At 42.2% G+C, this 16,199-nt stretch overlaps 1 protein-coding gene across 5 annotated transcripts in view; it reads left to right on the top strand.

The window, feature by feature from the left end:
* Positions 1-16,199, top strand: part of SCAI (suppressor of cancer cell invasion) — a 106,675-nt gene that overhangs the window by 76,445 nt on the left and 14,031 nt on the right. For all 5 annotated transcript variants that reach the window (XM_053667739.1, XM_053667740.1, XM_053667742.1 and 2 more), the window contains one exon: positions 14,783-14,855. In XM_053667739.1, coding sequence (XP_053523714.1) covers positions 14,783-14,855 — 73 coding nt within the window. The remainder of the gene's footprint in view (positions 1-14,782; positions 14,856-16,199) is intronic.

The raw sequence follows: 16,199 nt of genomic DNA on the forward strand, positions 1-16,199 counted from the left end.
GTTTTGTCTGCTTATGTTTGATGGCACATGCAGTATAACTCCTCTAAAAAATTAAATTGTCCAGAACATACTGATCTTCAGAAATGAAATGGGGAGCCCGTTTGCAGCAGGCAAATTAGAGTATGGCACAGATCAACCTGGTCTTTTCTAAATCAAGTGAGAGTTCTGTGTTAATTAATGTATGAATGTTTCTCATTCTTACTTTTTCCAGAAAGCATGTGTAAAAACTGTTAAAGTACCATTTTGCAAGTTTCTAATGAAAACGGAGAAAGCTGTGTGACCAATCTACAAGTATTAGTTCTTGAGTGCCTACATTGCTGTGTATGCCTAAAATGTATATGCCTATAAAACACACATGTGAATGTTTTATAGACATACATGTTTTCTGAATGCTTCTTCATATGTAAACATTTCATGTACACTTCTTTAAATTTTACATTTTTATTTTTATGAGATTAACTCATGCATGTAGTAGTTTAAAGCTATAGTTCTCAACTCTCTCCATGCATGAGTAACACTCACAGTGCTTTTCAAAACTTGCACAGGGGCCCCAACTCCCGTTTCTGATTCACTGGGCTTGGGTGGGGAGGGCGGGGTCAGATGTCGGTGTAATCCCAGCCTATTGTCAGAGCGGGAGCTGCGCAGTCAGTGAGTTGCACCAGGTGTTACTAAAAAAGCAGTTCCCTGCTCTTGCCCTACCCCTGTTTGCCTCTTTCCAAAGGCCACCGTTTATATCTTTTTAGCTGATTATTGGTATTTAACCACCATTTTTGTAAATAACATGCTGGTATTGATATTTCTTGGTTCTTCAGTTTTAGGCATTATGTATTGATATCCCATTATGGAAGAGAAATTTAGCTTTCCGCTTCCTAGCCCCAACTCACATTTATACCTTTTATATCCTTTTATTCATACAATAAACTTATAAATTCGAATCACTAAATATTTAGTGCTTATATTATTGTGTCTATAAAGTGCTTCTAACAGCTAAGCCACATAGTAAACTTTTCCTTTCCTATGCAACTTTCTACTTGTCCTGGAACAAATAATTATTTATCTTGGTTCCTTGCTTTTCCCTGCTCAGCTTATCACCTATTCAGCCCCAGTCTCCTTACCAGCTGTGTACGTCTTTTTCAGATTAGCCAGGTGTATTAGTCTCTCCATTTTTTCTCTGTGTGAATGATCTCCCAGAGCCTCTGCCCAGGGGCCCTCTACCTCTTCCACGCAGCTCTTGCCTCAGAACCTCTTCCCGTTATTGTCCTGGGCAGTCTTCATCTCTGTCCTGTATCGGGTCCCCGTCCTCAGGGCTGTGTCTTCCTCTGGGACGTTTACTCTCTCAGTTCGTGTAGCATCTCCTAGAGTAGCTTCCTGAGAAGGTTGACCATGAGATAAAACATTTGAAATCTTACACTTCTGCAAATGTCTTTAATTTACCCTCACACTTCAATGATGGTTTTGGAATGGGTTAGAAATACTTTCCCTTCAAAATTTGCAGGCATTGCTGCATTGCTTTGTAGCTCCCAGTATTTCTTAAGAAGCACAAAGCTTTCTAATTCTGAGCTCTTTCATGTGACCTATTTCCAGGCTCTGGAAGCTTATAGGATCTTCTCTTTGTTTCCATTTTTTTTCCCCACAGAAGACTAGGCAGATTTTTTTAAACTGAATTTATTGGAGTGACATTGGTTAAAGTCTCCTGTGTTTTTTAACTTAACAGCGTGTCCCGGTCTGGGATTACTTTTAACCATGGCCTGGCGTGTACTTGGGGAGTCCTTTCAGTCTGGAGACCGTGCCCACTTTCTTGAGCTGTTCCAGGGATTCCTCTCCTCCATTTTCTCTGTACTATCTTTTGGCAACTTTCGTCATTCATATTTTAGACCCTCTGTTCTAACCCTCTGATTTTCTTGCTCTTTATTTTCCATCTTTTGGCCTTTTTGCTCTTGAGAAAATTCCTTCGCCTTTATCTTCTAATCCTCCTATTGAGATTTTTTATTCATTCTTTAGATGTTTCTTTCATAAAAATATAGAGGCATATAAAATGCATATTCATACACATGTATAATTATCTTGGTTTTTATCCTAGTTGAAATACATGGGTCTGTCCAGAAGGTATCCATCTATGTAATATGAAAAATAATATTGAAGAAGATACAAGATACAAAAACACTGTATATAGGACAATGACACCTCAGTCCCCTTCAAAGTGGGCAGCTTGGGACCTCATACAGTTTTCCCAATTGCCATCAGCTGCCCTGTTATATTTTCCTGATTCTCACTGACTTTCTGAATCTTTTCCCTTTCAAGAGTGATTTTATTTGTTTATTCATTTATTTATTTATTTTCAGGGGGAGAATCCTGAAATCATCTGAATAGTTTCCGTGGAGGAATGTTCAAGCTTAATGCAAAATTTGATGCAGATTCATTGCTCTACTTGCTCAGTCATTTTGAATGCGACAGCCACACAGTACACACGCTCACTCAACAGCGTCTGTCACCCCCACTGACTAGTACAGTGAAGTCATCATTGTTCATGCATGCTCATTCCAGTCCACTCTCCTTGGCTGCCAGGTTACACTGATGTTGCACAAACCCTTCTCATTATATTAACAACGGCTGGACTTTTTTCAGACAGACTTCATATTCTCCTGCCTTTGAGAATATCAGTGATTATTTTAGAACTTCTCCCTGCTAGCTATTTCCTTCATGTTGATGCACTTTGGTTTGTTTTTGCCTGCCTACATCATATTAGAGACCTTCCTCTGAGTATTGTAATTTTTGCTTATCTGCTCAGATTCAAGAGTGGAAGCTAGCTAGCAACATGGTCAGAATCTTTGGGGTTGGAGATAGGCTATTATGCTGAGCAGCTCGGTGTGACGGTCTGGCTGGACCTGTTTGTTGGGTAGTCTCTGGTGTCTCTTTAGTTCTGTCTTCATTGTCCCGTCATAATCCCCAGAGCAGACTCGGCTATTCTGCCTGGAATAGAAAGGTCTATCAGCATTAGGCTCTCTTTCCCTAGAGTCTCTCTCTGTGTTTATATGTGTATACCTTTGTGTTCCCAGGGCCTCACACTTAAAAAAAATCTTAGTAAATATATGTTGAGTGGTTAAATGAAGAGATGTGCTGTTATCCTTACAGTCAAGGAAACTTCACCTATGGAGGTTAGGTAACTTGCCGAACTGATTCCAGCAGTCTCTCTCATCGCAGACCCCAGTTCCTTCCACACTCAGGAAAAGAGGAGCTTTACATGCTCGTCCGAGCTTCAGTGCACAGGAGGGTGACTGAAGTGCCGGGATGTGTGTAACAAGTATGGCCCACACTGTGCCCCTCAAATTATCCTTAGGAACTAGGCAGGTGGCAGTGGCCTTACCTGTAGTAATATAGTACTAGTGGGAGTGAACAAATCCCACTGTCAATTTTGAACACTTCTTTTAGTTCTGCTTACTTTCGTTTGAAAGAAGAAACACTTTTGAGTGTCTCAATGATTATGCCAAGGCTTGATCCATGGCGGTGAACGTGGCTAACTTGTTTGCCAGAACAGTCCTATTTATTGATGTCTAAAGAGCCTCGCCCTGTGTGACAGCTGGCGGTGCTATTGCAGTCTGTTGAAGCCTCACCCTGTTGTGAGATTGTGTAAGAGCCCTTCTGCCAGCCAGCCTCACGCATCTATTTCTTCTTGCTCTTGTGAAAGGTTTTAGCATGCTGCAGTTACGCTGTGATAGTTCTAGGTTTCGTTCCTTATAGGTAACTGACTGAGACTTGTTAGGCTTCTTGAGTTGGTAGGTTGGAGTTTTTCGTTATTGCTGGAAAATCTCAGCCATTGTCTCTTCAGATACTGGCTGCACCCCAGCCTCTCTGTCATCTGCTGCTGGGACTTCGATGATGTATACACACAGTACTCTCACCGTCTTCCACGTCCCTTGCCTTCTCTTCCGTATCATCCACCTTTTTCTTCCTTCTGGTGGAGATGTGGATGATTTCTTCTGGGCTGTCTTTCAGTTTACAAATTCTTTCTTCAGCTGTGACTAACTTGCTCTTAAACCCATTTATTAATATTTACACTGGTTGTGGTGATTTTCATTTCTTGAAGTTCTATTTGATTGTCTTTCAAATAATCTATTGCTCTTTTTATAGTTTCCTATTTTCTATTTTCAAGTTTGCTCCTTCTTTGTTTAAAAATAATAAGCGTATTTATTATTTACTATCTAGCTAATAATTCTTACATTTGAAATCTGCTTTTGCTGCTTAAAGACACCCTTTGCTATTTCTGTATCCTTATATGCTTAATTATCTTCAACTAGTTTCTTCTTACCCTTAAACTTGTTTGTGGGAAAAATCACTGAGCCCTGACTGAAGGTACTTTTATCCAGAGAGGGTCTGCATTTGCTTTGCTGGACACCTGGAGATGCCCCCATTTGGGTGCCTGGTTTGGGGGATTACTTAGTGGCGTGAATTTGCGCTGCAAACACAAAGGGTTCACTTATAGTTAAAACCCTCAGAGACTTGTTTTGTTTTGTTTGTTTCTGCACCTAGAAAATCGTCCTTGCAGTCCCCTGTGAGTAGTAGTGGGAGGAAGGAAGGTGAAATTTGTTTGGTTCATCCTCCCACTAAGGGTGTGGCCCTTTGGGATTCTAATTGCACAGGGATGGTTTTCTCTTAGACTCCCATCTCTGGCAAAACCTGAACTCTGACTTCTGTCCCCTTCTCTGGGTGAAATCTTTAAAACCTAAACTTAAGTTGCCCAATTTCCTCAGAACTAAAAAGATCTGGAGTCAGCTTATTTTCTCAGTCCCCTCCACTGGTTCTTGTTAACTCCTCTTTCCTGCACCCCCACATCCATTTCCGGAGATCCTGTCGTCTCTAAGTACATCCAGAACCTACCACCTCCACTGCCATCACCGTGGCCCACACGCTCTGCCGTCTCTTTCCCAAATTATCGTAGCAGCTTCCTAGCCAGTCTTCCTCCTCCTCCCCTGGCCCCGTCAGCGTGTGCCTGCAGGTTGGATCATGTCATTTCTCTACTTAAAACCTGCTGAGACTCCTCCTCTCACACAGAACAGAGGCGTCCTGTTACTGCCCTCACACCGCTCCACACTCCCCTCAAATGCCTCTCTGATCTTCTCTTTTCCTGTGTGTCCTCTTCAGTGACATTGACCTCACTGCTCTTCAGACACAGCTGGCAGTCTTCTGCTTAGGACCTTTGAGTTCCAGTCCCCCTGCCTTTGAATCCTCTTGCGAAGATACCTGCATCATTGTTCTGGTATTTAACCAACTGGTGTCTCTTCACAGGGGCTTCCCTAATTGCCCTTTTTAAAATTCTATGCCTCCCCAGCACTCTTTATCCACGATTTTATTTTTCTTAATTCTAGCAGTTTGCTTCCGTATAGTGCCATGCACTGTTCTAAGCACTCTGCAGATACTGACATTTAACCCTTACAGGACCCAGTGTGTTACTTTCATTATCCCCACTTTGCTGATGAGGAAACCAAGGCACAGAAAGATGAAGTCACTTGCCCACAGTCACACACATGAAACCAGTAAGTGGCTGAGGGGGAATTTGCCCACGATCTGATTGCAAAGCCTGTGCTGCTAACTGTGCTCTCATTGTCCTTCCATCAGGAGCACTCGTCACTGCTATTATGCAACTTCTTCCTTTCAGTTCTTGTGCGTCTGTACCTGCCACCTCCGCCCTCATCTAAATGTCAGCTCCAGGAAGACAGGGTTTTTAGAAACCTGTTTTGTTTCCTGCTATAATCCTCGCATCTAGAATGGTGTCTGATCCATACGTTTAATGAGTATTTGTTGAAGAGATCTTTGAAAAGGGCACCATGTACTGTCTTCACGTTTGAAGGTGTTTTAAAGCCTTAGTTAAATAGGTAATTTCCTGGGAGAAAAAAAAATCTAATGGCCGTAAGAAGGAAATCTGAAAAGCCTAATCACAGGGTATGAAATAGAGGGAAGTGATCATTGTTATCTTCTTTTCCCCACAAGAAAGGCTCTGGCCCTTTTGGGCTCAGCAATAAATACTTTAAACTTTGAGAATCAAATACACAATTCCAGAGCGATAGAGAAGATCAGAACTAATCAATTCATCCTATAGTAATTAGGCCATGACACATTTGTATGACCTTGAATATGTCCTTGGTCTTTTCTGCACCTCTTTTCACCTCTCTGTAAAATAAATAGGCAATACTGGTCTTACAGGTTAGGATCTCAGCAGCCGGGGATGGTCCTTGAAAAGCAGTCAGCACTCAGTAAGTGGTAGGAACTATTGTGCTGACATTGTTTGAGATGAAAATAGCACACACAAAAGGAGACCCTACCCCTGTTAGTTTATCTTTGTGGATTAGAAAAAGTTTAATTAAATACTAGTAAATAGACCTATTCATAGAATAATATATCAAAAGAGTTTACCTGAATGACACATAACAGTTAGGTATATGAAAATAAATCAATATTATATATTATATCAAGAGGATAAATAAGAAAAATCACACGCTTACTCAATGGTCATTTGTAAAATCTATTAAAATTCAGTACCTATTCTTTTTTTTAATATATTTTATTGATTATGCCATTACCGTTGTCCCATTTCCCCCCTTCATTCCCCTCCACCCTGCACACCCCTCCTTAGTTTATGACTACGTGTCTCAAGTTCTTTAGATTCTGTATTTCCCCTACTATTCTTGTTCTCCCCCCTGTCTATTTTCTACCTACTGTCTATGCTACTTATTCTCTATACCTTCTCCCCACTTCTCCCCCTCCCACTCCCCTGTTGCTAACCCTCCATGTGATCTCCATTTCTATGGTTCCGCTCCTGATCTAGCTGTCCTCTTAGTTTGCTTTTGTTTTAGGTGTGGTTCTTAATAACTGTGAGTTTGCTGTCTTTTCCCTGTTCATCTTTTTTACCTTCTTTTTCTTAGGTAAGTCTCTTTAACATTTCATATAATAAGGGCTTGGTGATGATGAACTCCTTCAACTTGACCTTATCTGAGAAGCACTTTATCTGCCCTTCCATTCTAAATGAAAGCTTTGCTGGATAGAGCAATCTTGGATGTAGGTCTTTGGATTTCATGACTTGGAATACCTCTTTCCAGCCCCTTCTTGCCTGTAAGGTCTCTTTTGAGAAATCAGCTGACAGTCTGATGGGAACTCCTTTGTAGGTGACTGTCCCCTTATCTCTTGCTGCTTCTAGGATTCTCTCCTTCATTTTAATCTTGGCTAATGTAATTATGATGTGCCTTGGTGTGTTCCTCCTTGGGTCCAACTTCTTTGGGACTTTCTGAGCTTCCTGGATTTCCTGGAAGTCTATTTCCTTTGCCAGATTGGGGAAGTTCTCCTTTATTATTTGTTCAAATAAGTTTTCCACTCGTGGCTGTTCCTCTTCCCCTTCTGGTACCTCTATAATTCAGATGTTGGAGCGTTTAAAGATGTCCTGGAGGTTCCTAAGCCTCTCCTCATCTTTTTGAATTCTTGTTTCTTCATTGTTTTCTGTTTGGTCATTTTTTTCTTCCTTCTGGTCCACTCGATTGATTTGAGTCCCAGTTTCCTTTCCATTACTATTGGTTCCCTGCGCATTTCCCGTCATTTCAATTAATTTAGCCTTCATTTGTTCCTCTAATTTGTGACTAAAATCAACCAATTCTGTGAGCATCCTGATCACTAGTGTTTTGAACTGTACATCTGAAAGGTTAGCTATCTCTTGGTTGCTTAGATTTATTGGCTCTGGGGCTTTGAGCTGTTCTTGAGCCATAATGTTTTGGTCTGTTTGGGCCTGTTATGTATGAGGGGCAGAGCCTTACGTGTTCAGCAGGGCAGGGCAACCCAGGTTGCTGGGTTGTGATGCTGTATGTGGGGGCAGGGTCAGAGAGGGGCAATGGCGTTTGTTCCGCTCTCTCTCAGATTTCTGTCCCCTCTGCTGCTTCCTACAAGCAAATTGGATCCTTCTGGAGCTGGTTCCCAGGTATGTGGGCTTGTGTACCCTCCAGGACCCTGTGGGTCTCTCCAGTGAACTCTCCGTGAGCCCGGGAGCTTCTCCCAGCACCTGGACCCTGAAAGTCTTTCCAATTGGTGCTTTCAGGCTCTAATTCCCATCGCTGGGGCCCTGGCCTGAGCAGTCTGTCTCATTGCTTGCTCCTTCGGTTGGTTTATCTGTACGCAAATGTGTGACTGGGCTCAGCCAGCCGCCTTGCACCCTCACTGGGTCCGCCCGTTGTCACCCCACGCCTGGGATCTGCCAACCGCTGCCTGTGTGCCTGCGCTCTTGAGCTCCCGGGGCAGTCAGGCATATCTTTCCTGCCTGGAGCCACCCCCCTCTGCCACTGACTCCGCCCCTCTTACCAGTCTGGATGAATGGTTTGTTGTCAGACTTCCGTCCAGTTCAATTTTGTGTTTTTGCTGCGTTTTTGTTACTAAAACTTTGTTGTCTTTAAACTTGGTTGTATGAGGAGGCACAGTGTTTCCACCTGTGCTTCCATCTTGGCCGGAAGTCTCTCAGTACCTATTCTTAATGAAAAAAAACTGAGCCTATGATAAAGAGCTTCTGCATTATGTAGCCAACTTTGTACTTATATAAGAAACACTAAAGTGTTCTTAATTAAAATGAGAAAGAAAAAAAGAAAGCCTGCTATTATTGTTATGATGAATCTTGTCGTAGTCCTGACCAGAATTGTGTAATATTCCAAAAATAAATCAATAAAAAAAGTTGTTCAGACCAGTGAGATGTATAAATACAGGAAAGGAAATTACTAATTGTAGATGATATGATTTTATATATAGAAAATCCAAAGAAATTGCAGAAAGACTATTAATATGAATACATATTCAGCAAAGTCATTAGATATGGGGTGAATGTACAAAAATCAATAGTAATCTTATGTATGAGCTATATAACAAATTAAAATTTCTTCCATATAAATCCCATTTACAAACATTTGCCATAATTTTTAAAACATAATAGCATCGACTCATATGATCCATATATGTCCAAAAGTTATGAGACATCCCCCAAAACTTGCAGATAAAATAATATTACCTAATGGGAGTTGAACTATAAAATTAATTACTGGGTAAGTTAAAACAGAGATGTGAAACATCCTTTAAGTTACTATTCCCTAGACATAAAATTTAAACATAATCTGCCCTGGCTAGTGTAACTCATTGGATTGAGCACCAGGCTGCAAACCAGGGGGGTCACTGGTTCGATTCCTAGTCGGGGCATATGAGTCGGGGCATATGCCTGGGTTGTGGACCAGGTCCCCAGTGGAGGGTGTGTGGGAGGCAGCCACACATTGGTGTTTCTCCCTCTCTCTTTCTCCCTCCCTTTCCCTCTCTCTAAAAATAAATAAAATATTTTTAAAAAAATTTAAACATAATCTGAAAGAAGGGAATCAGAGGTCCCCGAGGTCATCCCCAGGTTCAGTGATTCGCTGGGAGGACTCACGGGGCCAAGCATGTAGTCATGCTCACTACAGTGTGTGTATTGCCATGAAGGGAGACAGAGCAAATCGGCAAAGAAGAAAGGCACATCAGGTGAAGTCCAGAGCAAAGCAGGCTCCGACTTCCACGAGCCTTCTCCCAGTGAGGTCACACAAGGACATCCCTAACTCCCCCAGCAGCAAGTTGAGACAACACAGCTAAAGCGTCTACCAGGGAAGCTCACGGGGGACTCAGTGTCCAGGGTGTTTATTGGGGACTGATCGTGTGGGCGCCCTGTGTTTGGCACGTACCAAAGTGCCATCGTCCCAGAAGGGAAGAAGGTGTTCCGCACAGACCATCTTGTCTGCATTGTCCAGGTGAAGTGAGCTTGGCGAATGGTGGGAATTCGGCCAAATCTAAGTTCCCAGAAGCCAGCCAAGGGCCAGCCTTGTAAGCAGGCCTTTCGAAGGATAGTGGTCAGGCTTGTCATGCCAACTCTTTTTACACAGTGTTTAAACAAATCAGGGGAGAAGTTGATCAGAAGGGAAGCAGAGGAAACGGAAACCCGGGGGCATAAGTAACGGCAGTGTTCATCTCAGCGCTGTGTGGAGCCGCAGTGTCCCAACCAAGGACTCAGGCCATCTCTGCTGTGGGCAGGAACGTCTCGGCTGCCTCAGCTGCAGGATGCTCCTTAATATCATTCAGCTTGCTCCCTGTGTTTCGTTTACAAGAAATTTCTGATTTATTTTCATTATTTAATTGTCTTGTATTGCTATTATATTTACGATGTTCCCAAATCAAGAAGGCATGTTATTCTTCCCAGTCCCAATTCACTCAGTCACTGTCTCTCCCTTTAATCACTGCTGTTTTTTGTTCATCCTTCTAGAAAAAAAAACTTTTAAATGCATATATAAGCCAAGATATGCCATATAAATGGTAGTCACATGCCATACACAACTGCTCTGTATGGTACTTTTTTCCATTGCCAAAAAATGTTGGAGGTCTGTCTGCATCCATTCATAAAGACTTCTCGTTCATTCCTTGTAGCTGCATAGCATTCTGTTGTATGGTTGTGCCATGATTTGGTCTACGAGTCCCTTGTTGCTGGTCATTTGGTTGTTTCTAACCCTTTACTATTATTAACAATGCTGCAAGGAATAACTTGGGACTTCTTTTACAGGTTTGGGATACAGTGATAGGGCAAGTTCCTAGTTGTGGAATTGCTATGGTAATGGAATATACATTTGAATTCAGTGCAGTCTGCCAAATTGTCTTCTGCATTGTTTGTGCTAATTTATATTCCTACCATCTACATACGCATTTGTTTACCCATATTTTTGCCAAGAGCATATATTTTCAAACTTTTAGAAAAATGCTAAACTAGTAGATTACAATTTGAAATTTAGTGTCTCTTTGATTTTCCTTCCCTTGTCAATAAGGTTCAGCATCGTTCATGCATTTGAACTGATTGTGTTTCCGTTCCTGTGAATTCTCTTGTTGTCTTTCACCAGTTTTTCTACTGGTTTAGCAGACTTGTCCTTACTGATTTGAGAAGTTCTTTCTATGTTAAGGACATTAATCCTTTGTAATGTGAGTTGCAGATATACTTCCCAGAACATCATTTGGCTTTTGATTTAGTTTATGCTGCATTTTACTATGTATGAGGCTTTGATTTTTGTGACTGGGTTGATTAACCATCATCGTAATAGGAAGCTCTTCTAGGTTACAAAAATAACTCTTCTATTTTTCTTTCAACATTTGCATGGTTTAAGTTTTTACATTTAAATCTTTGACATGTTTTATCCTAGTGTGTGGTGTGAAGTATGGGACCAACTTTCTTCTGCACGGCTCTCCACTGTTTCTTGCCAACTAAACCTGTCATCTTCATCGTACACAGTCAGTCCGACTGTTTGCGGACCTCATGCTGGGCTCTCCATTCTCTCTCCTTGGTCTTCTGCCTACTCTCTTGTCAGGGCCACATATATTTTTTCAAAGTTCTCAGTTTCTTTTTTTTCCTTTTTCTTTATTGTTGACACTATCACAGATGTGCCCCGTTCCCCACCCACTCTTGCTGTTGGTCACTGGGGCATCACAGTGTGTTCTAGTAGCTGCTGGGGCTTGTTCCCTCTCTGCTCTTCTTTTGTAGAGTTTTCTGGCTAATCTACTTTCTCCTTATAAACTTAGGGATTTTTTTTTTCAGTTGCAGGGGAAAGATCTGTGGCCATTTTCTGAGGTTGGTTTAAATTTTAATAAATTAGTGTGGCATCCTTAGAATGGCTTCCTCTCTAAGAACATAGTATGCCTTTTCATTTGTTCTAGTCTTTATTTTTATGATTGAAGAGTGTTTTTTTAGTTATTTTTGTTTCTTCCCACTTTTTATTAAGTTTCTTTGTACTTTATTTCTATTTTATTTTTTATAATATTTTACTGATTATGCTATTACATTTGTCCTGTTTTTTCCCCCTGCACCCCCACTCTGCCCAGGACCTCCTGTCCCTCAGACAATCCCCCTACCATTGTTCATGCCCATGGGTCATGTGTATTAAGTTCTTTCACTACTCCATTTCCTGTACTGTACTTTACATCCCCCATGGCTATTCTGTAACTACCTATTTGTACTTTTTAAAAAATATTTTATTTATTTTTAGAGAGAGGGGAAGGGAGGGAGAAAGAGAGGGTGAGAAACATCAGTGTGTGGTTGCCTCTCATGCACCCTGAACTGGGGACCTGGCCTGCAAGCCAGGCATGTGCCCTGACTGGGAATCAAACCGGTGACCCCTTGGCTTGCAGACTGGTGCTCAATCCACTAAACCACACCAGCCAGGGCCTATTTGTACTTCTTAATCCCCTCGCCTCTTCATCCATTCTCCCACACCCCCTCACATCTGGCACCCATCTGATAATTAACTTCTTTTCTCTTGCTGCTTTTAAGATTTTTTCTTTATCTTTAACCCTTTGGTATTTCAATTATGATGTGTCTTGGAGTGGTCTCTTTGCATCCATCTTATTTGGGACTCTCTGTGCTTCCTGAACTTGTGTGTCTATTTCCTTCACCAAATCAGGGAATTTTTCTTTCATTATTTTTTCAGATAGATTTCCAATTTCTTGCTCTTTCTCTTCTCCTTCTGGCACCCCTATGATGTGAATGTTGGGCATCTTGAAGTTTTCCTAGAGGCAACTTATACTGTCCTCATATTTTTGGATTCTTTTTTTCTTGTTATTCTGATTGGTTGTTTTTGTTATGTTCCAAATCACTGATTTGATTCTCAGCTTCATCCACTCTACTGTTGTTTCCATGTAAATTGTTCTTTATTTCAATTAGTGTATCCTTCATTTCTGACTGTATCTTTTTTATGCTGCTGATGTCCTCACTAAGTCCCTTGAGCATCCTTATAACCAGTCTTTTGAACCCTGCATCTCGTAGATTGCTTATCTCCATTTTGTTTAGCTCTTTTTCTGGAGTTCTGATCTGTTCTTTCATTTGGGCCATGTTTCTTTCTCTCTTCATTTTGGCAGCCTCCCTGTGTTTGTTTCTATGTATTAGGCAGAACTGCTTGGACTCTGTGTCTTGGCAGTGTGGCCTATTATAGTAGGTGCCCTGTGGGGTCCAGTGACACAGACTTCCCTATCACCCAAGCTGGGTACTTGAGATGCACCCTTTGTGTGGTCTCAGTACACCCTCCTCTTGTAGTTGAGCCTTGGTTGTTGCTGGCAGATCAATGGGAGGGATTTACCCAGGCCAGTCAGTTGCAACAATTGGCTGTGACCACTGACCATGAACTTCCACACTCTGTGGAGGATCAGCTGTGCAGGGGCAGGATGGTAGTACTCTGATGTGGTCTGTAGCTGTCCATTGGGTGTGCTGGCCCTGGGGATTTCCCAGGTGGTGCAAGCCAAGGTCAGCCTCCACCCGTGTTTTGCCCAGGGCCACCACCCTGCCTGAGCTATGAGGCATCCTTATAACTAGCCATCTCAATGGCTGCTACTTGTGCTGGGCTTGGAGATTCCCAAGTGAAGCCAACCTGTGATCCTAATCTGGCTGCTTGGGTGGGGGGGTGAGAGGGGGGACGGTTGGGGTTCACTGAGGCTGGCTGTTACTTGTTTGAGAGGATTTAGGAAGTTATGAAGCATGAGCCAAGACCAGCCATTCCTATGCAAAAGCAGCTTAGGTGGGCCTGTGAGTTGGATGGGGCAGAGTCTCTGGGAATCTCCAAGGCAGGTCAGTTTAGCCATGTTGATGGAATCTCAGATATGGCACCAGCCTACTGGCTTTGTGTGGGGAGGGTTTAGCAAAGGGACAATGGCCTCTGCTTGCCCTGATGCCTGACACTTCAGTGTCTCCCTGCGTGCCACTGGTGCCTTTCCAGCTGCAACCCCAGGGTTAGAGCTCAGACTCACTCCCTAGAGAGTCTGAGTAGGTGAGTCAGTGTGTGGGTTCTTTCAGAGGAACCGCTTGGGGCTCCAGCAGTGTCTTCTACCAACTCAATCCCCACTGTTTTATCCTGGGCTGGGGGGCCTGGTGTGTGTCTGGGACTCCGAGATATCCCCCCAGAATTTTTATCCACTACACATGGATGTAGGACCAGCCCATTCCACATCTGCACCCCTCCTACCCATCTGGATGGATGTGGTTTCTTTAACTGTGTAGTTGTCAGACTCCATTCAACTCGATTTTTGCTGGTTCTGAGTGATGGTGGTTCTACATTTTAGCTGCAATTTTGATGTGGTTGTGCGAAGAGATGAGCCATGTCTGCCTATGCCGCCCTCTTGCCTGGTGTCCCAAGTTTACTTTTAGTTTTATCTATCTTGTTTTACCAAACAGTTTATAATTTTATTTCCCATGTAGATCTGTCCTTAGGGAAAGGATACCCTTAAAGAATGCAAAGAGTATTTTTTTGTGTGTGTGTGTCAGTTTAATTCTTACATCAACATTCTAGTTTGATACATCAGTCTGTGTGAGCAGTGAATGAGATTCACAGTGAGAGGTGCATCTACTCTTCAGGTTTTAGAGCCAGACCTCAGACCTTAGAAAACTCACCCTCGTGCATACACCCATCAGTGCATGTTGCCCACGGGGTGGCCTCCTGGTAGACGGCCAGATGACCTCCTCCTGTGACCTGTAACACTGCAACAGTATCTATGCCTTTATTTAAAAAATCAATAGTTCACTTAGTGCGAACTATACTATTTTAAGAAAGCCTATTATTTATTCATAGTAGTTATACATGAATAACGGTCTCTTCAGCGGTTGCCGATGTGTCTGCAGCTGCTTATGAGTCAAAGCCCAACCTAAACACTAATGATATGCTTTAGAAAATTACTATCTTTGGTCAAGCCTTTAATGAACGCTTTAAATTCTTGTATGTTACAGAATTTCACAAACTTATTTGGACAGCCACTAGTCTGCTTGCTTTCTCCTACAGCATATCCAAAAGCTTTACAAGGTATGTTCCATCATTACCTCTTCTATCCATAGGTCGCAGATAAACTCTGTCTACATTCTGGGTACTGTTGATCTTTGCTTCCCACCTATAATGATCACGTGCGGACGTATGGTGTTTAATGTAGCACATGTCAGTCTGAAATCAACCAGAAGTCTTGCTACCATTAGGCCTTGAGATAGTTTTCAAAGAAATGGTAAAAGCAGCCCTGAGTCAGGGGTGGTTTCCATTCCTTGCTCTTGGGGAACTTAAAATTTGTGAATTTTAAAGTTTGCTTTGCAGCTGTTTGTTTTCAGAGAGCTTGTTCTCACTGTGTAGCATGATTTCCTGTAATCGCTGGCTACATCTTTTAAGACTGTAAGATTTCTGGTCAAGAAGACTTCTCAGCCTATGCCTGTGAGTTAGGATACCCTAACTGGCACAACTTAAAGGGTTTCTTTTATCTACATTTTTACCTGGTTGTATTTTTTAGATAAAAGAACCTCTTCTCAGTGTGCCGGAGAGACAGGTCAGTGTTCTGGCCATTTCTCAGACGAACAAAAAATGAAAGACTTTCAATAATTTGTCCCTAGTTGGCAACACATGCCATCTGGTTCTGTCGCCCAAGCACTAAGCTAGGTACGATACTGAATGAACCTTAACGCTGTTTCAGCAGTACTTGTCACCAGTTCACTGTCTCCCTGACTGTGAATAGTGCTGATGTCTCTCTGTGGGAGATGGCATTTTACTGCTACTTCCCAGCCAGAAGTCCTGTCTGCTGACATAGTTTGACACACGAAGTGATGGTCAGCATTTGAATGCCTGAGAGAAGCTGGAGACTTGTCACTGTTGTTTTAAGGTAAGTTCTGCTATTTAACAGGGAGAAACACATAGAAATACTAAGTTCCTGTAACCAAAAGTCAAATTACTGAGGGATAGAACTTACCTTCAAACAACGGTAAAATTCTCCTGCTTTGAAGACTTTGTTAACCTGTTGCTCGGGAGAAGGGTAACCCCTTCCAATGACTTGGGAGTACTTTTTGCTGTCAATTGGTCCTCTCAAGGGGGAGCTTCAGTTAAAATTGCATGACGTAATAGGTTAACACCAAGATCATTTGGTCTGCAAGGCTTTATTACACATAGGATGAAAACACAGACTCTGGAGGCAAACCGATTGAACTTGAATTGCAACTCAACCGCTTACTACCTGTGTGACCTTGGATGGCTCCTTGGCCATTCTGTGCTTCAGTATTTCCTATCAAATGAAAATAGTAATAGTATCAGCCTCATAATTCTCAGTATATAATAAGTATTCCTTATGTGCCAGCTATCATTATTAATATGCATAGTTATAATGTATGTCCTTAA

This window comes from Artibeus jamaicensis, unplaced genomic scaffold, assembly GCF_021234435.1.
Source record: "Artibeus jamaicensis isolate MK-2021 breed Jamaican fruit bat unplaced genomic scaffold, CSHL_Jam_final contig_471, whole genome shotgun sequence".
Taxonomy (NCBI): Eukaryota; Metazoa; Chordata; class Mammalia; order Chiroptera; family Phyllostomidae; genus Artibeus; species Artibeus jamaicensis.